Source organism: Typopeltis vanoorti, chromosome 8, assembly GCF_054136105.1.
Source record: "Typopeltis vanoorti isolate ZY-2024b chromosome 8, IOZ_Tvanoo_1.0, whole genome shotgun sequence".
Lineage (NCBI taxonomy): Eukaryota > Metazoa > Arthropoda > Arachnida > Uropygi > Thelyphonidae > Typopeltis > Typopeltis vanoorti.
The window spans coordinates 27,693,786-27,721,071 of record NC_143556.1 but is presented as its reverse complement, the minus strand read 5'-3'; the positions used below and the strand labels follow the sequence as shown (position 1 = coordinate 27,721,071).

The 27,286-nt window shown below is 36.9% G+C and overlaps 1 protein-coding gene across 1 annotated transcript in view; it reads left to right on the top strand.

The window, feature by feature from the left end:
• Positions 1 to 27,286, top strand: part of LOC150103871 (ATP-binding cassette sub-family A member 2-like) — a 137,929-nt gene that overhangs the window by 101,326 nt on the left and 9,317 nt on the right. Inside the window, exons 2-3 of the mRNA XM_090397080.1 lie at positions 16,600 to 16,693; positions 23,435 to 23,546. Coding sequence (XP_090253206.1) covers positions 16,600 to 16,693; positions 23,435 to 23,546 — 206 coding nt within the window. The remainder of the gene's footprint in view (positions 1 to 16,599; positions 16,694 to 23,434; positions 23,547 to 27,286) is intronic.

Below are 27,286 nucleotides of genomic sequence, written 5' to 3'. Positions count from 1 at the left end.
ATAGCAGATATAGTGGTGCACTCTTGTTGGCGTTTTTCTAGTGAGAAGAAATATTTTCTGGGTGCATCTGCGAAATTAATGTGTTTGTGTCGTGCTCTTATTAGTGCTTCTCTTGCAGAGTGCTCTAGGCGTGAGCGTATGGTGACTTCTAGGGACTGGTATTCCTCAGATTCTGGATGATGCAATTGCTGTTGTTGTTGCAAATTTTTAAGGACTGAATGCTTATTCAAATTTCTTCTGTGACTATATTTTTGGGTGAATACCTAACTTTGGATTTAAAAAGTGACCACCACTCGGAAATTGATTGTGAAGTAGGTATATCTCTGATGAGAGTTTCGATATAGATTTTGGAGGTTCTGAGATATTTTGTATCCTGTAGTAGGCTGTTGTTAAATATCCAGTATGCTCCTCCTTTGTGTCTGGTTTGTCCAGGAATGCAAATGCTAAGAAGGATGGAATCATGGTCTGATGCATGAGATGGATGGTATGTGACTCTCCTGATGTAGGGTATTGTGTGCATCGATGTGTAGTATCTGTCGAGCCATGCCTGGTATATGACACTTGTAGGACCACCTTTGGCTCTCCAGGAGAACACTTTCTCATGTGGGTGCAAGTGTCTGAAGGTGTCAGTCAGCTCGTAGTCTTTTATTACATCCTGGAGAAGCTGAGCTAGTGTAGTCGATGTTGTAGGCATTGCTGTCTGTCCATTGCAGGATCCAGAGTGCAGTTGAAATCCCCTGCAAGTATGATGTGGTCATTCACCTTGCCAAGGTGGTTTCGCACAAACTCTAGTACCTGCACTGCAAGCTGTTCATTTTGTGGGATGTATATGTTAATGATATATATTTTCTTCCCTGTCTGAGTTGTAATGAGTGCATATATTGCACACCCAGGAAAGGTATCGATTATTTCTACTTTTAGAGCGCTGTTTTGGTGAATTCCAATGCTGACTCCAGATCCATGAAGTTGTATGGCAGGACAGTGGTGCATGGTATAAAGCCAGTTCTTCCAGTGTTGATATGAAGCTTTGCTGTTGCAATGGAAGTTAGTTTCCTGCAGCATAACTATTTCTGGCCAGCAGGCAAGGATATGCTGCAGGACCAGCCTGTTTCGCAGTGGTGTCGCACATCCTCTAGCGTTTAGTGAGAGAAGGTTTACTGAGGTGCTCATTATTTTATGGTTTAGTTTTATTTCGTGCGGTAATCTTCACTTCCTTTACGGATAGTTACACTGCCGCTGGGATTCAAGCCCGTTTATCAGGTAGTATATCCTTTTCCTGAGATTGGTGGTTTTTCTGCCCCTTTTTTCTGCCAGAATAGTTCTTAATTCTTCCAGATGGGTGATAAGGCCACTGATGGCAGCAGTGAAGTCATAGGCTGTCAGCAGTTTTTGTGAAGAACCTCAAACGTTTTCCTTCAATGTGAGGAAGACCTGCATTTCCAGTTTCCTCTTCATCATCTGAGGACTCGAGAAGCTCGATCTCTTCATCCCCCTCTACAGGCTGTTGGGAAGGTTCCAGAATGCTTGGAGGCAAAGGCTGTAGCTGCGCTGGTTTGTCTTTGACTGTTTTTCCGTTTTTGTTTCTTGCTCCTCTTCGTTATTTTTATCTCTATCAGAAGTAGTTAGTTGTCTGTGTTCTGTTTCTTTTTCTCTAGGTTTGCTTTTAATCGATGTTGGTGGAGGTTCTTCCGAAAGTTGGGTTTCGTTAGTGCCACCACTTTATTTTTGTCTCCTCGGTACTCGACTAAGAGTTGTTTCCATGAGATATTTGGTGTTTGTTAGGGATGCTCTGTTTTTTGGGGTTGGCTGCTTGCTGCTTCTGATTCTCTGATCCGCTAGGGTTGGTAGTATTGTTAACCGGTTTCTCATTTCTGGGTATATACTGGCATAACTTTCTTACATATTCTTCTTCATGGCAGTAAAAGCACTGAGCCAGTAATATAAAAGGTGTAGGGTACTCCATCTATTTCTGTGTTGATAATTTTGGGTATGGAGCCGATTCCATTGTCGCCAAAGTGCATTAGAGCCTGTCTTCTAAAGCTCTTGATGTGAGCGAATTCAGGCCTAGTTGTAGAGGCGCGTAGCGTTCGGATTTTACCTGTCACTGGGATGCATTTTGATAGTAATCCCTGAAGCATTTGATGGTTTATTTCTGGTGGGACATTTGACACTATTACTTTTCTGTGAACAAGCGCGATTGGTGAGACATTCACGTGACATTCTCAGATGTCTATTCCCTTTTCAATTAATGTCTCAGAACAGGATGCATTGTTAAAGTATATTTGTATGGTTCCGGCAACTCTTGAAATGTGAGTTATATTTTTTGGGTGAACATGTTGAACTACTGCGGCGAGATACTTTTCTAGTGGGGTATTTTCTATTGCGAAAATTACAATTCCGTTGTCTCGGGAAACGTGGTTGGCTAGCTGAACATTTTCACGCGCCGTGGGCGTTGTCGCAGTAGTATTAATTCGTGCAGAGGTATTAGCTACAATGTTGGCATAAGAGGTACTGACCTTTGTCCGTTGTTTTCCGGGGGGGGGGGGCTGCGACTGATGTCTTTTCTTTCTTTGGAGCTGTGGCTGGCGTCTTTTCCTTGATCAGAATCCTGTGACCCTGGACCAAATCCTGCTGAGCTCGGGCGTTGACCGGCTGCTGGTGGTGATATGCTGGGTTTTTTTTTACTGGGCATTGCTTCGGGCGAATATGGGGAAACGTAAGCTATCACAATTTCCTGGCACTCGAAGGCATACCGTTGTAACAATAAGCAAACGAACAGTGAAGAATTTAAAATAACTTTTCCAACTTCGCAAATTTAGAAAACAAATTTTATAATGTGGGTGCTTACGATCATGTAGGTATAAATCTTGAAGTTGATTGAAGTATTCGACCGCACAATATACAACTTTAGGCAGGAGCGACCTTGGACACGTCTGCAACCTTCCGTGATTCTTAATATATCTATCTAGAATTATCTGCGTGACGCAGAAGGGTGCAGACGTGTCCAAGGTCGCTCCTGCCTAAAGTTGTATATTGTGTGGTCGAAAACTCTTCATACCTCTTCATCACCGTGAAAGCGGTAATATACAATTTCTACCTCAGACATACCAGAACGCACAGCAACTTCACAGAGAGAAGCAACTGACCAACTCATTGCAGCCTTCAAACAAAAGATGAGAAGTCGGATCCTACACGAACATCACCACCATAGGCAAAACAACACCTTAGATCTTTTCCACCAAGACTGGAATACACAGAATCAACTCCTGGCTGAGCGGGACAACTGCATCATAATCCACTTTCCAGCATAGAAGTGACATCATTCCCCCCCCCCCCCCCCCAAAAAAAAAGAAAGGGGGAAGAAGGATTGTTGTGCTTAACAGTGTGAAAATTAATCAGCTGGCACTCTCATGTAAATAGATAATATTGTGCTAGTAACTCTTATGTTCTTATACAGTATCATGTCAAAATAACTCTTAATGGCTTTAATCTTTAAAAAAAAAAAAAAAAAAAAAATGTAATTCGCCTTATAAGTGACTTCGATGTAACATACTTCAACAAGAGTATGAGCATGTAACCTCTCTGCCTGACTGCAGAGAACCCAAAACTGGTTAATCCTGTATATAGATTGTAATGTTCACAATAAAAAAAAAAAAAAAAATATATATATATATATACGCACTCAATGGAAAAAACAGTAGAGACACCTACCTAATAGCGTGTCGGTCCTCCTCTATCATGAATAACAGCCTGTACTCTCTGAGGCATTGAGTCCACCAAATGCTGGAGGTAATTCTAGCCATGCTTGTGCAGCATTGTCCACAACTGCACCTTAGATATCGATCCAGGATGCATGGATGTGATGGCTATTTAAATCCAATCAAATCCAAGGAGATTTGATTGGATTTAAATATGAGGATCTTGTGGTGGGCCACTGGATGGTTCCACACTCAGATGAGTGGTCGTCGGGCCATGCCAGGGTGGTCGCAGCCCGGTGAGGCAGTGCATTGTCCTGCTGAAACAGATCATTGGTTACAGGATGTGCAAAGGCCATGAACATGTGTAGGTGAGGTGATCAACCAGCACATTCTGATAGCTTGCAGCATCTAAGGTACCTAATGTGTCACATGACAAGGCTCTTCAAACCATTACAGAGTCACTACCTCCTTGAACAGAATCGACCTGGCACGAGGGGGACCATGACCTCATGCTGTTGATGCCATATCTGCACCCTTCTGTCATCTTGGTACAACTGATAATGGGATTCATCAGACCACACGACTCTGGTTTACTCTGCAGAGGTCCAGTTTTGATGGTCCCTATACTAGGTGAGGCACAGTTCTGATGATGAGTTGTCAACAGTGGTACATGATTAGGATGGTGGCTCCTGTAGTTCATGGTATCGTGCTTGCTGATGCTATTTGGATCTCTCACATTGAAACTGGATGTGATTTGTACCACTGTTGCTTTGCGGTTGATGTGTACAAACCTGGACAGTCTATGTTCACCCCGGTCATTAGTGGTGTGTGTAGTATACGTGCCCAGCTAGCAAGTATACCACGTGCTCACTGGATGCTAGTACATCCTTTGATGGTATACTTGTAGTGGGCCCTTGATATGGTAGCCTTCAAGAACCCTAGGGGGTTCTTACCATTTGGGAAATAGAATGACGTATCTGTCTTGTACCGATGATACATCCATGATCAAAATCTAAGATCGTTTACTAAAAACACTATGAATAAAATGAAAAAAAAAAAGGGTAAATATGAAATGACAAATACATACATGGAACTATACAAAAACGTGGAGTGAAAGATTTAAAGAAAGATTCCTGATTTAATAAGGATTGCATTCCTGGAAAATCCCCACCTCATGGAAAGCACCCATGTTCGTTGATTGCAATACACAGGAAGCCCGGGTGTCTACCTATTTACTGTCTGCATTTGGTTTAGGTACGTTTCACTCTGCACGGGGATGCCAGTATCAACTTCCCATCACCCTCATATCTAATGTTTTGTCCATCGAGTGCAGGTAACAGCCCTTCCTTTCCGAAAGAGATTTTTTTTGGAAATGATAATTATTGTCAGTCCTATTCTAATAAAAACAAACATGTTTCAAGATGGGAATACCTCGAGTTGACATATTAAGAATAAACATCAAAAGAGGGGAAAAACCTTTTTTAATATAGATATTATTTCTGGAAACTTTTTGGGAAAATTAAATTGTTTTTAATAGTAAAGTTTATGCCCATTTTTCACAGGCATCTTCAGTACAAAAATGGAATGGCAAATAAACAATACTGTAACAGGAATTGTGAAAAGTGCCACTATAATAGCTAGTGTATACCAAAATATGTAATTACGGGTAGCCCCCGTATAACATGGTCGTTAGATTCCTAAAAAATGCCGTCCTAAAAAATTCCTAAAAAAATACTCACAGTCTGCAGGGATTAATTCAAGCGATGATTGAAATGTGGATAATTATTATGAGTGGTGCTGATATACCGGTGTTTCGTAATAAACAGAATAGAACAAATAAAAGTAAGATTTTGTACTTTGGAACTCGGAAATATGATGTCTGCAACAAATAATTTTGATAATAATGATTTTGAGAGCATATGGTATGAGGTAGAGGTAGGCAAGACTGGATATTTATTGGGGTGTTGCTACAGACCCAGGAGCACAGAGGATGGGGACCTGTATGTTCCCTCCATAATGACTTCTGTAAGATTGTGAATCATGCTCTCAATAATTAGAGATTTTTCTTTTTTTTTATATATATGATTTCTTCCTTCCACTTTATATTTCTTAGTTGAAATCATCCTTTAACACTGCTCTTTATACTAGCTTAAGCATTTCATTCTTAGCACTTCAATATATTGCTAGATCTGTGGGAAATCCTCAACAAATATTGTTTCCCACATAACTTCTGAATCATTTTCTGTCCCCCTCCCACCAGTTTCTCAAACCTAAGTGGATACAAAATCCTTCCTCTTGCTTGTAAATTTTCTCTTTCCAAGTAAAGTATCCAGACATAATAACAAATTTGAATAATTCAACAATATCGGATGAAAATTTTTGAGTTAGTAATTACTGAATATTCACTAATACTTCCTAATGGGAAGTCATTCTATCAAGCAGTTTGTTTTATACAGCTGTTTGAAGCAAAAGTGTTGTTGTCTGTATCCCTTGAAATGAGTAAAATAGAGTATCGTGCAGTTATAAAATTCTTTGTAAAAGAAGGTTTAACGCTAAAAGAAATTCATTCGAAGTGCATAAAAGTTTATGGTCACTCTTCTCCTTCATTTTTGACAATTAAGAAATGGGCTGCCGAGTTTAAACATGGCCGTACCAGCCTTGAAGATGATCTACGTTCATCCAAAAAGTGTAACAACACCAGAAATCATTGATCAAGTGCACAATATAGTATTGGATGACTGGTGAGTCAATGTGCATGAAATTGCTGAGACTATGGGCATTTGAAAAGAACATTTAGGACATGTTTTGCATGAACAATGGCAATGAAAAAGCTTTGCACAAGATGGATGCCACGCTTGCCCACAGCAGATCAAAAATTTGGTTCCCTCTGACTTCTATCTCTTCGCAAAACTAAAATTCTTCCTTGCTGGTCAGTGTTTTTCTTTGAATCAAGAGGTGATTGCAGCTGTAGAGGGGTATTTTGCAGATCTTACTGAGAACCACTACAGGAATGGGATAATGGTGCTGGAGCATCACTGGAATAAATGTATTAGTCTTAAGGGAGATTATGTTCAAAAATAAAAATAATTTCGAAATTATAAATCCGTTTTTCATTGTTAGACCGAGAACTTTTCAGATCACTCTTGTAAGCATTATCTTTATATCTTTGAGTGAGACTGCACAGTCTTCTTAAGACATTATTATTATTCCCTGTGATAATTTGCAGGTTCTTCAGATTATTTGAGTTAAACACATTTAGATATTTGTAGAAATATCGGGAATATTTCCCAGATTTTGCCTCTCCAGTTTAAAAATTATGTTGAATTTCATGGGATCAACACTGAATTTAACTATGATAAATTAACTTGCTCCTTGCATCCATCAGTATGCTTGGTGCTTTCGGTTAACAGATATAATGGCTTTAGTTACCCTTAAATTTTTTCTAAACTACCCTGAATGTGTATATTGAAATTTCAAACTTCTAATCTAAATGAAAGTAAAGATATTCTGTTAGTAGCTATTAACATTTTGATCAGTGTTTCCCAACGTTTTTTGGATCGTGCCCTACCTCAACACCTCAAAGATTTTGATGCCTGTCCTCTAGCATAATAGTCTGCCAAGTTCTGAAAAAGTATAATATAAATATGTACTGAAAAAGAAAGCCAAAAGGCTTCACTTCGGTGATGTAAAATCATTCAAATTAAGTGGATATCGAATCCAACATTATTTCAAAGCTGAATAGAGAAACTACAAGAGTTTCATGCTGAATATAGATAGAAACTATAAAAGTTTCGGCAGATCCAAGCGTAAGCAAAGCTTTCATTACAGGGGCAACTCATAGTAAAGGAGGCATAAGCTCTGATCACTATCCTTAGTATTTCCCATAATGTAAAACACATCTCCTAGCAGACGTATGATGCTATACATTATGGGGGGGGGGTCATAACCCAGACCAGTTTCGACCTTTTTTGAGGTCTCATCAGTGGGAACCAGACCCAGATGTAAATGTAAATACTCAGGTTGAAGTGATGCAGAACTCATGCTTTATCATGTGAATTGCTAAAGAAGGTGTCACATCACAAAAGGCACCAAAAATTACTGAAAGAGAGAGCCAAAAGGCTTCACTTCAGCTATGTAAAATTATTCGAATTAAGTGGATATTGAATCCAACATTATTTAAGCCGAATAGAGAAACTACAAGAGTTTTGGAGAAACTACAAACTCAACCTGAGTATTTACATCGATGAGACCTCAAAAAAGTTTAAAACCGGTCTGGTTAGTGACCTCACCATAATGTATAACATCATACATGTCTTTGAGGAGATGTGTTTTACATTATGGAAAATACTAAGGGTAGTGATCAGAGCTTACTCCACCTTTACTACGAGTTGCACCTGTCATGAAAGGTTTGCTTATGCTTGGATCTGCCAAAACTTTTATAGTTTCTATCTATATTCGGCAAGAAAAAACTCTTAGTTTCTCTATTCAGCTTTGAAATAATGTTGGATTCAAAGTGAAGCCTTTTGACTCTCTTTTTCAGTAATTTTGTAATGTGACACCTTCTTTAGCAACTCATATGGTAAAGTATAAGTTCTGCATCACTTCAACCTGAGTATTTACACCTGGGTCTGGCTCCTACTGATGAGACCTCCAAAAAGGTCGAAACCGGTCTGGGTATTGACCCCCCCCCCCCCCCATAATGTATAACATCATGCATTCCTGCTAGGAAATGTTTTACATTATGGGAAATACTAATTAAGGATAGTGATCAGAGCTTACTCCACCTTTACTACGAGTTGCCCCTGTAACGAAAAGTTTGCTTATGCTTGGATCTGCCGAAACTTTTATAGTTTCCATCTATATTCGGCATGAAACTCTTGTAGTTTCTCTATTTGAAATAATGAAATAATGTTGGATTCAATATTCACTTAATTTGAATAATAAATATGTACTTTAAATAAAAAAGAAACATAGGTAAAAATGTTTTTAATTTGACTTTCTTCAATGAATATAAATTTTATATTACACTTTGTATCGAACTGAACTTGGGAAAATAAAATCCAAGTTAATGCGATCCTTGATCTTGATGTCTGCTGCAAAGAGTTTTTATTTGAGGTACTAATTTAGTCATTTTCAATCTCAATTCCCCATGGTTTGTGATATCCAGATGATTTCTTCTTTTCAGTAGCAAGTCATTTATAGCACTAAAGCCACATTCAACTAAATATGATGACGAGAAGGGCAACAGTATTTTTTTTGCAAAACTAGTTGAATTTCGGTATTTTGTTTCTGTCTCATAAGAAAGACATGCCATTGTGCCTTTTATGTTAAATAAATTTCTAATAGACTCATTATTTTGCATTTCTGAGAGGTCTTGATACTGTATTCATATGGCTGCTGTACTAGTGATGTCAGCTTTTTTCTCGGAAAGTCAGAGTCAACATCAACAATTTATCGCCGATAATGGTGAGTTTTTTTTGAGTATATTGGTGATGAAGTGATGAATGCAACGTCATTTTCTAATTGCCCCTCCCTCCGAAATATTCAAATTGTCCCCTGTGAGGCATATGTCCCATGTTGGGAAACACTGACTTAGATACAAAATATTCCTTCATGTATGGTCATGCCGAGTTACAGCGAAAGAGGAAAAGAATTCCTGCACCCTTTGTCCATAGGGTACACCACTCTTTAGTTGGAAAAAGCCTAAATTCTATTTCATATTAAGGATGGTAGGTATTTTCCACATTATGGTTCCTTCATTCTTTTTTACCTCATGGTCTTAGCCACCTTGGCCATAATTCCAATCAGTCATGTGCCCTTCACATATTTTTCACATATATTTTGTAATAAGATTACAATTATGTCCCAGATTTAAAATTAAGTGATTTGAATTAAACTTAAATTTAATTATATAATAAAATGAAACAGCATTATATCAAATTAATGTACATATATGTATATAAAACTTTAATAATTAAAATGGAGGGAATATTATTGCTTGTTATTTATGAGTATAATAAATGTTATAATAGCACAAATTCCATTAAAAAGAATTGGCTTTATCCATGCCCTGGAGTTCTTAAAACAATATTAAAAGAAATGTTAATGGATTATTTAGGACAGATGTAAAAATATTATTTTCATACTGGTTCAAATATGTTTGTATATTTTTTTGTAGGCACTTAAAAATCAATGACTGAAGTTTGAGAGTTACTTCCCGAGGGTATCCATGTATGTAGGTGTGTGTGTGTGTTGGGGGGTATGCAAATCGCCATATTTTTGAATATTGAATTCCATTCAAGAATCACGTGACACGTATAAAGGTAGGAGACTGCAATAAGTGCAATCAGCCATGTGGATTGATACCATTCAAATATGGAAACATGATGGTGAAAAGAAACAGACTATATAATCTGATGTGGTTTTTTTTTTCTTATCACCTTTTCAGGAAATGCTTAAAAATAGTATGCATTCTGATTATACTCTAGTGATTTCTTTCAAAGGGTTCAGGGCATTGGGGCAAGGGATCTGCACTATGAATTGTTCTGTGATTGTCACTATGTACAAGAACATTACATACTGAACTCTCTAGTTTTGTTTTCTGTAGAAAGGCAGCTGTGGAATACATGGTATGAAGAGATGCATTAAGATTATCTTTCAAATCAGATGGATGTGTTTGGATATAGCAACTGTCAGGGAAAACATTATTTACCAGAGTGTAATGCCTCTAGTGTAGTTGGAAGTAGCATGTTACATATGTTGTATACAGAAGTGGCAAAGTTTTTCTTCTTGAAAACTGATAAATTGACAATATTTACATACTATTGACAGACATAGCAGATTATGAGAATAAGGACTAGTCATTGTATTCCGTGCTCAATTGTAAGGATGTCGTGATATTTTGCTCTTTACTTGGTAAGGGCAAAACATTTTGGGAACCTTATTTTTTAAAACTGTTCATTGTCATTCCCATCCTCCCAGATTCAACATTTCATTCCCTGAAGTAGAACACATGCAAATAAAATAAATAATGCACTGGTGCTTTAGTCCTATGATGATCCAATACTCAAGAGACAGGTCCCCTAGTACTTTAGTGTCATAATTTGTGCATTGTATTCCCTGGGAAATGATCCAAAATGTAGCATTAGATGAGATGAACTAAGAGGAGAAGAAATTTATTCTGTGGTTTGGAGTTTAAATGTGAAGGAGAGTTGAATAGCTGTTGTACATATTTTCATTTGGATTTAACAGAGGGCAGAGAAATTATTGAATTCAGGTGAACAGTGACCAAGAGATATTTGTAGAAGATATAAACAGCAGAAAATGAACACATGAGTGAAAGTGAGAGGGGGAAGGGAGACAGTAAATTGGTGAGAGATGGATCACTTAACAACCCAACAGTGCTGTAACGAGTCAAGTATTTTCAGGAAGTTCTTAGGCACCAGTTGTGAACATTCAATAATTGGACAAATTTATGATTTGTATAGGATTAAAAGGATTGTAAAATAATGCTTTGAGCAAAAAGAAATCCGAATTTTATGGATTCCGAAGAGGAAATAATTGTAATGTTGTGAACATTAAAATCCTCAAGGAAGTTAATCTCACCGTTAGAAACATTTGACTGAAGAAAATGTTTAAAGAAAGGAAATCAAAGTTCAGAATGACTTGTGGCAATATTAGGAGAGACATCATAGAGACATCAAATGAATTTTATAGACTAAGGCAGAGCGTGATGAGAGCAAGGTAGTTATTTTTGACATGGCGCATAAGAGTGAGCATATGTACAGAAGCCTCCTTTGAGATGAGATGAGTATGTGATTGGGAAAGCTGATATGAGCAGTTGAAGAAGCTGCGATTTGAGTTTGTCAGAAAAAGTAGGTGGGGTTTGTAGACTGGAACATTATTGAGGATGAAACTAAAACTGTGTATATTTGTATAATGGATTGAAAGTTTGTAACACTTACCATTCGCCACATGGATAGTGCACATTCCTTGTGCCTTGTTTTTGAATTTTGGTTTTCACAGTGGTTATTAGTAGTACTTGATTTTTTGTGCCTTCATTCTTTATTATAGTCAGTAGTTCATGTTTTGTCATCATTTTGACATTTTTTACCCCTAGTTATTAACTTACTTGACAATCTTGTTCTCTCTCTCTCTCTGCCTGAAAGTAAGATCCAGATGGATATATGTGCTGGAGGGAAGTGCCAAACTTATTATTTGCAGCCATTATGAATCAACTCATTGGTGTAACAGTCATAGGACTACAGTCGCAGGACGTCCATCTCTCTGTCTGTGGACTCAAAAGATGGCACCTGAAATTTCCGGATTCAGTGTTACACTTCGGTGCACTTGTTAATACCATTCTTAAGCATTCTGTCTGTTTCTGAGAAGTTAAATATCATGGCATTATATATAAGTATTTATTTTTTCTGCTTTAGTCACGTTCCAAACTGTTGATACAATGAGATTACGAATGTTGCTACCTTTCATCATCAGTTTCCTGATATATATCCTCAAGTAGTGTTCGGGCATATTATGACAGCACTAAATAATTAAGTTTACATTATTGATAATCTCCTATCAACAGTTTCCCTCCAAATTAGTCTATTACTTGTCAGGACTCCAATCTTGTCATATCTGACTTTTTTTCTTCTCAGGCACTTCAGACTGAATCAATCCACCTAGACCTTGCTGTTGTTCTTCCTCTTGTCTTTTTTTGCCAACTTGGCATCAAACACCTGTTTTGCTAACCTTTTCTCACCTATTCTTCTTAAGTGGCCATACCACCTTAGATTTAGCTCTACTCACAAATTTTTGAATGCTAACAATGTCAAGTTCATTTCTTAATATCTTCATTTTTAATATGATTGCATCAATGATGCAATCAGTGGCAGATTTATCTGCCACTAATGCCATCTGTTCACTCCCCAAATTTTTCTCAGAACTCTCATATCTGTGGTCGCTAGTTTTTGATCAAGTGCTTTATTTCTAACCCAACTCTCAGATCCATAATTTAAAATTGGGTTAAACACTGTCTTGCATATTGCTAGTTTGGTGTTTTGGCTAATTTCTTTCTTATTCCATATAACTTTATTCAGCTGGCTCCTCACCATACCAGCTTTACTTATTAGGTTGTCAATTTCCAAATTTAGTTAATTATCTTCACTAAAAATTGTGCCTTAATAGTTGAAATATTTAACATGTTCTATAGGTTCTCTATTGAGAATGCAGCTAAAATTTTCTGTTTCCTGCCTATTTTCAGTTTTCATCTTTTATTGCTGATTTTCATGCGAAACTTGTTACAGCTGTTATGCAATTTAATTAGGGAACCCTGGAGACATGTACTGAATGTATTTAGAAGTATATCATCATCTGAATAAAGCAAAGAGCAAAGTTTGATATCTTTGATTTTAATATCAGATTTATTGCCACCTTTCATATCCACTCATATCATGCACATATCCACTCTGATGAATCAGAGTGGATATATGCACCCTCATCTTGCACTGATTTACCATCAAACCATCTCTTCAGTTCTAACTGCTGATTTACATCTCAAACATTGGCTGTGTATTGCTCGATATAATATATCGTTTACACCATATAATTGTAGTGTTCTAACCACATCGTCATCAATATGGATTAAATATATCACTCCTCATGCACTTTATGATATTTCAGTGTAATATCAATCAAAGTTGGTAACCAAGCTACCAAATGATTATCCATCCCCTTCTCAGTTTCAGCAGTAGTGACTGTGCAATACTCTATCAAATGATTTTGTGAAGTCCAAATAAATCATGATATAAGCATCTCTATCTAATACAGTAGTCATCCTATTATAAATGTAAGTTACTAAAGCAAGGTCTCCACTTAAGGTCTCCATTCTCTTCAATCCAGGTTTGTATTCTATCTCTAACCAGTCTCTCTTACATCTTCACTACACCTAATACACACACACACTGGCCTATAGTTGAAAACTACTGATTCGGATTCTCCGTTGTGCATTGACATAATTTTTCTTTCTTTCCACACTTCTGGGACTGTTCCTGTTTCCTGATGTCTGTTGAACAACTGAATCAATTACACTGCCGGCTCTTTTGCACATTCCTGTAATATGTGCGGTCATATCTTATCCACTCCCACAACTTTATTATCATCATGATTACTTAAAATTCTCAACTCTCTCCATTCTTAAACTGCTAGTATTCTATTCTCCTTCCACTCCTAAGTCCACTGTGTGATATATAAACAAAATACTCATTGAACATTTTCACTCCATCTTCAGCAGATGTGACTCATATTCCATATCGAGCAACTAAAGTCAGTCTATACTCAGCCCTTTTCTTTCAGTAGCAACATAACCGTAGAATTTTCTTGGGTTTGCTTTACTATTTTAGCTATCCTCCTTTCATGTGCCAATTTCTTCCTCCTCACTACACTCATCATCTTTCTGGTCCATGCCTTATATTCTTCATGCTGTTGCTGTGAGGTGTCCTGTTCTATATATCTCCTCCATAGCACCTCTTTCTTAAAAATTCTTGTGCATAATTCCATGATTCATCCTTTTCACCCATACTCTATTTAGTCTTTTAACCTTAAAAATACAATATGAAACTGCTGTAACTAACTAATTTTGCCCAAGTCGCAGGCATTGTTGATCTGTCTCCTTTTCAATTGCTAAAACCACTGCATATCAGCAATCTGTTTTATTAATTTATCATAATTTTCTGCTCTGTAATTACACCTGTTTTGTTCTGTAACTTTTAAACCTGCCTGGCCACTTCGCATATGATCATTCTCCCCAGTTGGTGGTATCATACTGATATCTTCTGTTATTGTATGAGATATTATTAAATCCAACATTCATATCCTATGTGTCACCCATTATTATTAAAGGCGCCCATTATTATTACTTTCCTGTCACTCACCAGTCTCATCTGTCTAAACATTTCAGAATTATCTCGCTGTATATTTCCTAGCATGTAGCAACATAAATGCTTACATCAACTTCACACCAAATAGTCTCATATCCATTATCATTGAATAATGGATATATGACTTTAAGTTCCACATGGAGGTGACATGAGTTGGCTGAAATCATCAGTAATACCTCGCCTCCTTTTTATGCATTTTCAAAAAATGCTATAACCATTACATTCTATTCTCATGAGTACATCATCCTCCATTAACTACATTTTTAGATGATTTGGGAGCTGACTAACTGTATCAAGGCCATAAACTCTGCCCTTATTCTTAATATGCTTTGCATTTGCATATAAGCATATTAGCTTTCTGCCTGATCTCTCTTTCTTTCCCTTCTTACAATTCTTCATCCCATCATTTGGGTCCTTTGATTCTGTTTTTCCCATTGAGGCCATCCCTGCATCCTTGTCTTCCTTCATTATTTATCTCATATCATGCCCGGAGTTACACTCAGTCTAGTTTCAATTCCCGACTGGCTTCATAATCTCCTCTTCTCTTCAACAATCTACTCAGCTTCACGCTGCCACTCTTACTGAAATGCAGACTATATCTGCAGCAAGGAACTCTTTCCTGTCTTCAAATTTATCCCATACATCTTCAAGTTCTCTCTTGCTACATGTTCTAGCTATCATGGCCATTCATAATCATTGCTCTTCTCCTAATCTCCCTTGGCAACACACTTATAATTCTCTCTCTCTTACACTTTTCCACTCCACTTCACTGTCTCTAGCAACACTTGCATATCCCATGCTATCTTATTCACACTTCTTCGCAAGTCATTTGTTGCTATAGTACAGTCAACTCTTCTGCACCATCTTCTTCTCCTTTGCTTCAGTCATTCTTCCTTTCAGACATACTTTTAACACGTCCTATTTGTATTCACATCTTTCACTAGAGTCCCTATACAACACTACACTATTTTCACCATTCCACTGCAATTATTCATCTCTGATTTGTCTGCCACCAATCTCTTATCTAAATATCTTATCTCAATCCACACACACACACCCCTCATTTCATTACCCAACCTGACTGTTTTTTTTTTAATGTCATCTCTACTTGTGTTCATATCTTTCATACTAGTTTATTTACCATCATGCACCTTTTCATATACTGTTCTAATTTTGTTTGCATCTTCCTCTATCTTACTACTCTCTGCTATGTCATTTACCACATTTGCTGTTCCTGACTTTTGTTATGCTCATATTGCTCACATCATATTACCATTGATTATTTTTTTCACCAGTCACTTACCTGCTTTTTTTTTTTTTTTTTTCATAACTTTTTTACCACTCACTCACTACTGTTTTGCATTATCTCCCTTTGCTGGAAGAAGAGTGCTCTCAGATGAGCATTCATTCTTCCAGTTATATTCTTACTACTCTCACAAACTCAGTCATTCCCTCCATTCATTCATTCATTCTTTGGTTTCACAACATTAATAAATTTTGTGTTTTTTTTTAGAGGAGAAAAGAGTTGATTGGGAAGATTTTCTGTTGTGTTTTCATTTGTATGAAGTAAAGTCATAGCAGATATGTTTAGCAATTCCATCATAGTATGAAAAAAATATCCAAAAATATCATTTGTTAGGCTTGTTTTTGTTTATTTCTGTTTGTAGTACTTTAATCTTGAAATAAATTCTCAAAAATTTATTTCATGTAAAGTGTTTTTAGCATTTTGAAACATCCTATATATGAAAATTTTATTTTTGGTCTTCTTTTCCTTATCATGAATCCTATCTAAAATCTCATTAAACATTTTAAAATTTAAATTCGATTTGGTTTAGGAATGTTAATACATTTAAGAATTTATATTTGCAAAATTGATATCTAATTATTCAGAAATATTAATTATTGGTACATTTTATTTATTTATTAGAGAAATTTATGGAATATTACTGATTATTATATTTCAGGTGGTGCTAATTTTTGAGGTAGTTATTCCTCTTGTCTTGTTTTTCATATTAACTGGTATAAGAAGGAAGCAACCTGCACATGCATTAGGTTCATGTAAGTAGAATTATTTTTCAAGTTTTTTATTATGCATCAATATTAATTTATAGTGATTTATTATTAACATGCATCAGACTTCCATTGAATCAAAGACTCATCTTAGGATGTCATCACTGTTAAGCTGAAAACTTATTGAATCGTACCCTAAATTCATATGTTGTTTCTGCATTCATTTCTCTTGGGAAATGCATTCCTCTAATCACAAAATAAAAAAAAAATAAAAATACTAAATAAATAAAATTAAAAAAATAAAAACTGCTCCTCCCTCCCTTGGTCACACCTTCCTGACCTCTTTATACAGTTTCCAGAGATGGATTTCTATTCTATCCCTACATGCAGTAGATAGAATTTTTAATTTCAGACAGATCATAGAAAAATATATAGACTTTAGACTCCCTCTGGCAATGTGTTTCTTAGACTACTCTAAAGTTTTTGACTGTGTTCAGCATGTGAAACTGTGGGAAGCAATGAATAGAATGTGTTTTCCTCAACACACTATCAAGTTGATAGCCAACTTGTACAGGAAGCAAGACGCCACAGTAAGAACAGGTGTTGGATTAACTGATTGGCTTCAGGTTGGAAAGAGAGTTAGGCAAGGATGTTTACTTTCACCTCACATGTTTAATATATATGTTGAGGACATCATGTGTGAAGCCTTGGATGAAATCAAGACAGGAAGTAGGATAGTGAGCAAGAAGCCACAGTAAGAACAGTGTTGGATTATCTGATTGGCTTCAAGTTGGAAAGAGAGTTAGGCAAGGATGTTTACTTTTGCCTCACTTGTTTAGTATATATGCTGAGGATATCATGCTTGAAGCATTGGATGAGATAAAGACAGGAATTAGGAGTATTAGGTTGATCAGTTATCTGAGGTATGCTGATGATACCATACTCCTCTGTAATGACAAGGAAGAACTAGGACAAATTCTTGATAAACTTAATGAGATCAGTAATAACAGAGTACTTCAACTCAATCCTAGCAAGTCAAAGATTATGGTTCTCAAAGAAAATACAAACAGGAAAGCTCTTGAGAATCAAGTGACTATTAACAAATTAACAATTTATTAACTACTAACAATTCTTTCTCTACCTTAATAGAGAAAGAATTGAGGAAGTCAGCAAGTCTGAGTATCTGGGATCCATTATTAATATGAAGAATTGCTGTTCAGAAGATGTCAAAAGAAGATTAGGAATGGCTCAAACAACTGTCAGAGACTTGTCTAAAATCTGAAGGATGTATCTTTCTCTATGGAAACAAAGTTCAGGATTTTGGGTGCAGTTGTTTTTTCAACAGTGACTTATGGATGTGAGACTTGGAACCTAAAGAATTCAGATAAGAAAAGTATAGCTGCTTTTGAGACGTGTTGTTACTGAAGGCTGTTGAGGATATCATATACTGAAAGGCATACAAATGAATGGTTATTAGAAAAGATCAGTAGAACTATAAGGCACTTTAAGGATATTGACAGAAGAAAGTTGAAATATTTTGGACACATTGAAAGGATCGAGCAGGACTACTCGGAACAGTAAATAGAAGGTAAAGTTCCTGGAAAAAGAGGAAGGGACAGATCGTCAATGAGATGGATGGATGGATGGTGTATATGGAGTGACTGATCCTCAGAGAGTCGAATCCTTTAGAAAAGCATACAACAGGACCACATGGCAGGGTCTGGTGTAGCACATCACCAAGCAGAGTGACCATGTGGTATCTGTGGATGCCCAATGAACAGATGATGATGAATGAAGATAATATCCTAACTGGAATAGGATTGGTAGGGTACAGTATTTTTTATATTTTAATTTTTTTTATTTTTTATTTTTGTGAAAATAGAAAGGACAGGGAGAGGGAAGTTCTGTTGATGATAGCAGGGGAGTTATGTCCACATAAGGTAGACATGAAAGAGTAAAATAGTGGCAGTGGTTTTGAGGCAGTGTGGTGTGAGATGGAGGTTGAAAGGAAGCAATATTTAGTGGGATGTTGTTATAAGCTAGGGTATGTGGAGGGTAATGATGAAGAAATATATAAGTGATTTCAGTTAGTGAACAAGGAAATTTAATTTTAGTTATGGTGGTATAGATTGGAATGAGGAAATAGCATTTGAGAATAAGGAAAATGACTTTTTCAAGTTCTTGAGAGACAGTTATATTTGAGAGTATGTAAAGGAGGGCACACGAGGATTGAGAGTTTTAGATCTGATCATTTCATCAGAGGATTTAATTGTGAGTGGGGTTTCACACTTCCTTCCAGTTGGTAAGAGTGATCACCTGGGTTGTGGCTAGCCATATGCAGACTTCTGTGAGGAACGATATATGTGAAAATATAAGGTTGGTGATTACGAGGTGGTATCAAAAAGTTTCTAGACTAGCTCTGTTTACGAGAAATTACTTTATTTATCTACATTTACACACTATCACCTTCAAAATAGTTCCCTTGCATAGCAATATAGCTCTCCCAGTGTTCCTGCCACTTCCGGAATGTGTCCTGGAAGTCTTCTTTTCGAAGCATGTCAAGCACCTTCTGTGATTTGCACTGGATCTCTGCAACGGTGTCAAAATGGCAACCTTTGAGCTGGATCTTCATCTTCGGGAAGAGGGAAAAGCCCACAGCAGCCAAATCTGGTGAGTAGGGTGGGTGCGGAAGTGAGATCATGTTGTTTCTGACGAGAAACTCATGTGTGAGGAGAGCTTGGTGACAGGGTTCATTGTCGTCGTAGAGCATCCAGTTTTTTGCATGCCACAGATCTGGTCGCTTTTGCCTAATGTCTTCCTTCAGAAGCCTTAAAACATGGCAGTAGAACTCGCTATTGACAGTTTGGTCCCTGGGGATGAATTCTCGATGCACAATGGTGCGAATGTTAAAAAAAGATGATGTCTTTTGGCACACTGACTTATAAAGGTCGGTGCTCCCTGTGACTGTGTGTGCATCCTTGTGCTGCCATCTGTTGGCATGTTACAAAACTAGTTTCAAAACTTTTTGATACCGCTTGTATGACAGCATAGGAGACAGGTTGGAGCTATAGCATGAAATGAGGAGTTGTGTGGTATGGCAATAAATACCGCTTGAGAACTGACAAAGAAATACATAACAGCATCAATGTGCATGTATTCTGAAAGTCAAAAGACTGAATAAGGTGTAAAATGGATGAACGATGTACGAGGTAATAATGGTAATAATCAGTTGCATGAAGATTATAACGAGCAGGCCAGGAAAGTGACTCATTTGGTAAGGACTAAAAAAGTGTAAAAACATAAATTAGTAAATCAGGCCAAGAAAAAACCTTCATGAGTTTATTCTAAATGTAACAAGCAGAAGAAAGCATGTTTATGGTAAGATGCTGTTAATGGATGAAAGTGGGAGATTGGGGACTGCTGCAGTATACATAGTCAAGGCGTTCAGTGAGCAGTTAATCAGGGTGTTTCATCCTTAGTATGAAATCAGAAGGTCAAGTGTATGGAATGAAACGATTAATATAATTATTATATTATATAAATAATATAATAATATGTTAATAGCAATTGTCATTAATTGTTTGGTCCCCATGTTTCACGGTAATAAGAATATATTGGAAAGGGTCTAGAGATGACTGATATCTCACATCCAAAAGGCCAGTTATGGCCTTTTGGATGTGGGATATGATGTCTGATTTATGGAATGCAGTTTGCAAAGCCTTGTGAATAGGAGGAAGAGAGGGATTGTGATTGAGACATTTTAGTTGATGAAGGATTGTTACAAGGTTAATGTGGAAGAAATTTTTCATAGAATAGAGAAAGGGGATAGAACAAGGGTACATAGCTGGAAGTTGTATAAGGAAGGTATGGGTGGGGACATAAGGAGTAGGTTCTTTGCATGCAGGGTGGTTTGGTCATTGGAATGCTTTGCCTGACATTGTGGTGAATGCAGATATATTGAATGAGTTTAAAGCACGGTTTGATGAGCTTTGTGTGTAACATTGTTTGCCTCCTGCAATGAATCTTTTGACTCCATGGAGGTCTGGTGTTAATAATAATAATAATTTATTTATTTTTAAGTATTTTTCATGTAATCTAGAAACCTTGTTCCAGAGACCAAACCTGAAATTCCCCAAGCCACTTCATTCTTTAATAAGGTGGGGAGTGGTCATATGCTGGATATTGAAGTCCTCCTCATACCTAAAGACAATCCCCAAACATCGATGTCTGTTGTGGGATTTGAATCCATAGCCTGTTGGTTGGTTGGCTGGCTATAGTGGATAGTTTGTTGTAGTGAATTTTCTTTAACATAGTATTGTGATTGTGGTCAGGACTTTTCATGTAGTTTATTATAGTGAATGAGTTTGCATACTGTGTTTGCTATAGTGAGAATTGGCTGTAACATGTAAATACACAGCTCTCCATTGCAATTTAATAAATAAATAAAAAATTCCTGAAAATTATAACATTTTAATGAAAAAATATTTTCTTTGGCAATCTGTTCAAAAATAACACATACCTCATCTGTGGAATCACAGTTCATTAACTTTATGAACAGTCTCATACCTTCAGTAAGGCATTTAGAATCATTCCCTGTAAGTGGAAATCAGTTGGATGAAGTTCTTTGGTAATTTTTGTAATTCCTTGTAGTTTAGAATTGCTTCACTTAATTTGAAGGGAGAAAGCTGGGGGACTTCCTTACTCTCCTGATGATAATTTTGGTCTACAAGAAGTAAAAATAATTTGTATGCCTGATGTTCTCTGCCTTCTTCTGAAGATGGGGGAAGAGTGAGATTGTTTTTTATGTTTTTATTTTCAAATTCTTATCAGAGTAAACATATGCTATGCGAGGTGCGTCTAAAAAGTTCAGTGAACGGTATTAGAAAACAAACAAAACAGAAGATGCAAACAAATTACCTTTATTGGCCTTCAGAACAATTGCCATCCTTTACAACACACTTTTGGCAACGTTCATAAAGCTTCTGGAAACTGTCAGCAAAGGCCTCTTTAGGAATCGATCGCAGAACCGCTGTCACACGTTTTTGGATTGCTGCCATTCCATCGATTGTCACTTTGAACTGGTAGCACCAGGTCTCATCTCCTGTGATGATAGTTCGCAGAAAGGATGGATCCTGGTCAGACATGGTAATGAAATCTCCAGAGGTTTCCATCCATTTTGCTTTCTGTTCGCTGGTCAGCTTGTGCGACACAAACCAGGAACAGATCTTCCACTTACCCAAATCTTTGCGGACGATAGTGTGCACTGTGTCCTTGCTAGTGCCCAATTCCTCTGCCAGCAATCGTAGAGTCAGTTGCCGATCTCGTGCCAGCATTTGTCACAGTCACATTCGCTTGATCATGTCTGGGATTCTGCTTGCCGACCCGAACATGGCCGATCCTCAATCCTTCGCGAAAGCGTGTGAACCAGTCGTAAACACATTTTCCGCTCACGGCTTCCATCCTGTACACTTGCACCAACATTTCATGAGTCTCCATTGCAGTTTTCCCCAATTCGTAGCAGAACTTGATGTTCACTCATTGCTCCATTGCACTGCGACCCTACCTCTCACACTGATGGTCACGTGTACTGGAATTTACCCTTGCGGTCACATGCCCTCCACACTAGGTGGTGCTTCTCGACATGTCTCTGGATAGTCATGTGCATGCTCATGCACCTGGCCCATGTTGCCGTTGAGATATCGGACCATTCACCGAAATTTTCAGACCGCCCTCATATGACTTGGTATGAGAATCAGTTTCTGCACAAGTCTCAAATGCTGTGTAATGATCAGAATTGTGTAAAGGCCACTTCAATTTCTGTGGCTCATGAGGTTCTGATGCAGCTTTTTCATCAGTGTTGAAGGATTTTGTTTTTAGAGTTGTCTTCAGAATGAAACTGGACAACTACTCCAAGTTCTTTTCAAGAAGTAGTAAAATTTACTCCCTTAGCTTAACCACTTTTTATTGAATTTTGTGCATGCTGCTTTACAGGTCCTTGCTAATGATAATGTCCTTCATAATTGACAGTGATGTGTCATTTGTGCTTTTTTGATTGCAGACTTAACTAAGAGTGTCATGTGCAACATGTGATCATTCATTGAATTTATTTTTTCACTTTGCTGCTACCTGCATGATGTATCTTGTTATATTACATGAGACCTGACAAGAAACTAAATATTTCTTCTCTCTCTTTCTAACTGGAAACAAATCTAACATATAATATGCAAAAAAGTGGGTCAAAATTTTGATAAACATGAAACAATACATTAAGTGCACATTTCTGTTTAATATTTATTTTATAGTAGTACATCTGGTGGATTTGGTTCTTTGTTTATTTGTCATGAGCAAATATCATCAAATTTTGAAAATCATGATCAACGAGATTTTACTTATTATTTACTTTTTTTAAATCTTTCTAAAAGAAATCTCATGATAATCCAGTTGTCAAGGTATCATATTAATTGGAAATTCTGTATGTATATTTTTGCTATCTTCTTTACTTGTATTCTTTTATTTTTCAGCATCAACAACAACAACAGAACAACAACCCTATATTTGAATCAGAACTTTGAAACGTTTGACTATATAAATTTCACAAATATATGGAATGTGGAATACACATTTAAACATATTCACTGATTGTTTCATTTGTGTATTTTTCTGTTTTTTATATGACATGTAGTGCAGACAGATTGAGTTTAGATATTTCTTCACAGTTTATCTGTTCAAATAGATACATGTGTATCTTTTTTTTTTTTTTTTTTCATAAATTCTTGTTTGTATGTTTAGCTAAGTTTCCTGCATATCCGTTGCCTTCAGCTGGTGTTATTGCTATAATGCAAGCCTTCTGTGATAATGGGATATCCAATGAAAATGGGTTTGCTGATTTTCCTAGCAGCACGTAAGTATATTAATTTTTTAGTAATTTTTTTATCTAATTAAACTACTGTAATCTATCATTTATCCAACCTTCAGAACAACAACCCTTCAATTAATTGACCTTTGCATGTCAACTGACTTCTGGTTGGACACCGTGTAATAATTATTAAATGTTATCCGACCCTTCATTATCAGAATTGAGCATTTCTCTTAAGTTTAATTAACATTTTTTAATGAGAGAAAAACATTGTGATAGTTGGGATTTCTGAAAGTAAGTTTCATGTAATTTTGAAAACAATATAAATCTATATAATGAAAGCTAAGCTTAGACGAAATGGTAGGCTAAATTTTTAGATTGAAATGAATACATATTTAAAAAGGAACAGAAAATTGTATTTTTTTGAAATGTAAATGATCATCAAACTTCATCATCATCATCATCATCATCAAATTCCTGCCATGTACCCTCAAGGGGTGTACAGGATATGACAGTACTACATGAAAAAATTACATCATTACTAACTTCCTATCTACAATTTTCCTCCAAATCAGTCTGTTACTTGTCAAGACTCCAACATTATCAGATCTTATATTTCTATCGTCTAAGGCACTTTGTACCGTATCAATCCACCTATATCTTGGTCTTCCTCTGGGTCGTTTTCCTGCCAACCTGGCAGAGAACACTTGTTTTGCTAATCTTTCCTCTCCCATTCTATTTAAGTGACCATACCATCTGAGATTAGCTCTGCTAACGCATTCCTGGATGCTGACAATGTCAAGTTCTTTCCTAATATCCTCATTTTTAATATGATATTGCCATTGATGCCATCTGTTCACGCCTCTAATCTTTCTCAGGACTCTCATATCTGCGGTCTCTAGTCTTTGGTCAAGTGTTTTACTTCTGACCCAGCTCTCAGATCCATAAGTTAAAATTGGTTTGAACACAGTCTTGTATACAGCTAATTTAGTGTTCCGACTAATTTCTTTCTTATTCCATATGAATTTATTCAATTGACTTCCCACGATACCAGCTTTGCTGATTCTGTTGTCTATTTCTATATTTAGTTTACCATCTTCAGTAAAAATTGTGCCTAAGTAGCTGAAATGTTTTACTTGTTCCACAGGTTTTCCATTCACAACACAGTTGACATTTTCAATGATTCTGCCTATTTTCATTGTCTTTGTCTTTTTATTGCTGACCTTCATACCATATCTATTACAACAGCTATTCAATTTAGTCAGAGAATCTTGAAGACTTGTAGCGGATTTATTTAGAAGTATAACATCATCCGCATAAAGCAAAGAGCTGACATTAACATCTCCAATTTTGATATCAGGTTTAATACCACATTCCTTCATAATGTGATCCATATAGATAATGAATAACAGAGGGGATAACGTACATCCTTGTCTCACACCAGATTTAACATTAAACCATCTTCCTGTACTTCCTTCAATTCTAACTGCAGACTCACAACTCAAATAAAGACTAAGTATTGCTTGATATAATGCCCCATTGACACCATATAACTGCAGCGTATTGAATAGCTTCTCTCTTGGCACCTTGTCATATGCCTTTTCCAAATCGACAAAACTTAAATACAGATCTTTGTTATATTCCCATGCTTTCTCGACTATTTGTCGTAAAGTGAAGATCTGATCCTGACAGCCTCTATTTGGCCTGAATCCAGCTTGTTCTTCACCAAGCTTTTCTTCCACAATTCTTCTCAACCGTTTCTCAAGTATACTTGCATAGATCTTGCCAGGGACACTCAGTAGGGAAATACCTCTGTAATTCTCACATTCAGTTTTATTTCCCTTTTTATAAATGGGTACTATTAGAGCTCTACTCCAATCATCGGGAATTCGTCCCTCTGTCCAGGCTTTCTGAACTATGCAGTGCAGCCACTGTAAGACTCTTATACCACCATACTTCAGCATTTCTGGTCGAATATCATCTACTCCTGCTGCCTTTCCACAATTCAAGCCTTTGATGGCTTTTTCTACTTCAAGTATGGATATGTATTCCTGACTGCATGCCTGGTCAGTGTTTTTTATCACTGTGCTGTCATCACTGCTTGTTTCATTTAGCAGTTTTTCAAAGTAATTACTCCATACTTCAAGGATATCTTTTTCTCCTGTTTTCATTTCACCTTTATCATCTCTAATTCCTTTTACAGCACTCTTTCCTCCATTCCTAAGCTTCTTCAACAACCTCCAGAATATTTTGCCACCTTCTTGATATTTATTTTCTATATTCTTGCCAAAGTCCTCCCATGACTTTTGTTTAGCTAGTTTTACACACTGTTTAGCTTTCTTACATTTGTCTCTGTATTCTGTAAGAGTAAAAGCTGACTTATTTGCCAGGAACTTTTGATATGCTTTCTTCTTTTCCTTCACTGCCTCTTTAACTTCCTGTGTCCACCAGGGAGTTCTGATTTTTTTATCTTTGCACACAACCTCACCACATGCCTCTCTGGCAGAATCAATCAATGTTTCCTTTAGAGTTTGCCACTGAATCTCCAAGGTTTGATTCCTGTTCTCAAACTCTTTCATTTTCTTTTCAATAATATTTCTGTATTTTAGTCTACAGTTTACATCTGAGAGCTGCTCAACTTTTATTCGCTTTAAAACTTTCTTACATGTTATTCTTTTCAATATGAAATTCAATTTTATCCTGCTCAAGACTAAATAGTGATCACTTCCAATTTCAAATCCTCTGTACACTCTGGTGTCCTGCACCAGGGAGAAAACATCACTATCAACAATAACATAGTCAATGAGACTTTTCTTATTCCTAGCCTCTTCTCTCCATGTGAATTTGTGCACATTTTTATGTTGGAACATGGTGTTAGTAATAACCAGTCCATGTCCTGAGCAGAAATCCAACAGATATTTGCCATTATTATTAGCTTTGCTCTTTTCTCCAAATTTTCCCAAAATATTTTTGTATGTCTCACAATCATTTCCTACTCTACTATTTAGATCCCCAACAAGGACCAACTTTTCCTTTTTCATTGTGTCAGTTGCTTTTTCTAAAGCCTCAAAAAATTCCTCCACTTCTACCTTAGTAGAACCTTCTGTGGGACCATAGGCACAAATAAGTCTCATTGTCCAGTTCCCCATTCTCATATTTGCCCACATTACTCTACTTGAGACTGACTGCCATTCAAGAAGATTAGCCTCGTATTTTGTGTTGAATACTATGGCTACTCCTTCTTTTCCTTGATTGTTATTGCCTGAATATAACATTTTGTATTTATTGCTCAGAAAGATCTCACCAGTTTTGGTCTTTTTTGTTTCAGTCACCCCTATTATGTCGATCTGGTACTTATCTAATTCCTCAGCTAGCTCCATTTCTTTGCCATTCAGGCTTCTTACGTTGATAGTACCGATCTTTAACTCTGGTGATGTTGAGTTGGGGTTTGTTTTCAGATTTGTTCCAGTAGCTGACTTTTCGCTGTTCGCCCTGGTTCCCTGGCAAAAACAACGGGGGCCTTGTTTAACCGGGCGACGCCCCAGCCGGCATGAAATTTTGTCATGTTGTACCATCATTTTTTATTTTGGTTTAACCAATAAGAATACAATTTGGTCGGCTAAATCCCAAATTGCCAGCCCATCCTCGTTCGTTCAGTATCAAAGTAGATACCCAACAGGGTGCACCACGAGAAGGTGAGGATTGGACATTAGGTCAGAAGCCCTGGTCGGTTCTCCGCATTCCTTTAAAGGCTATGTGGAGGTCTCCTCTCAGTTATACAGCTT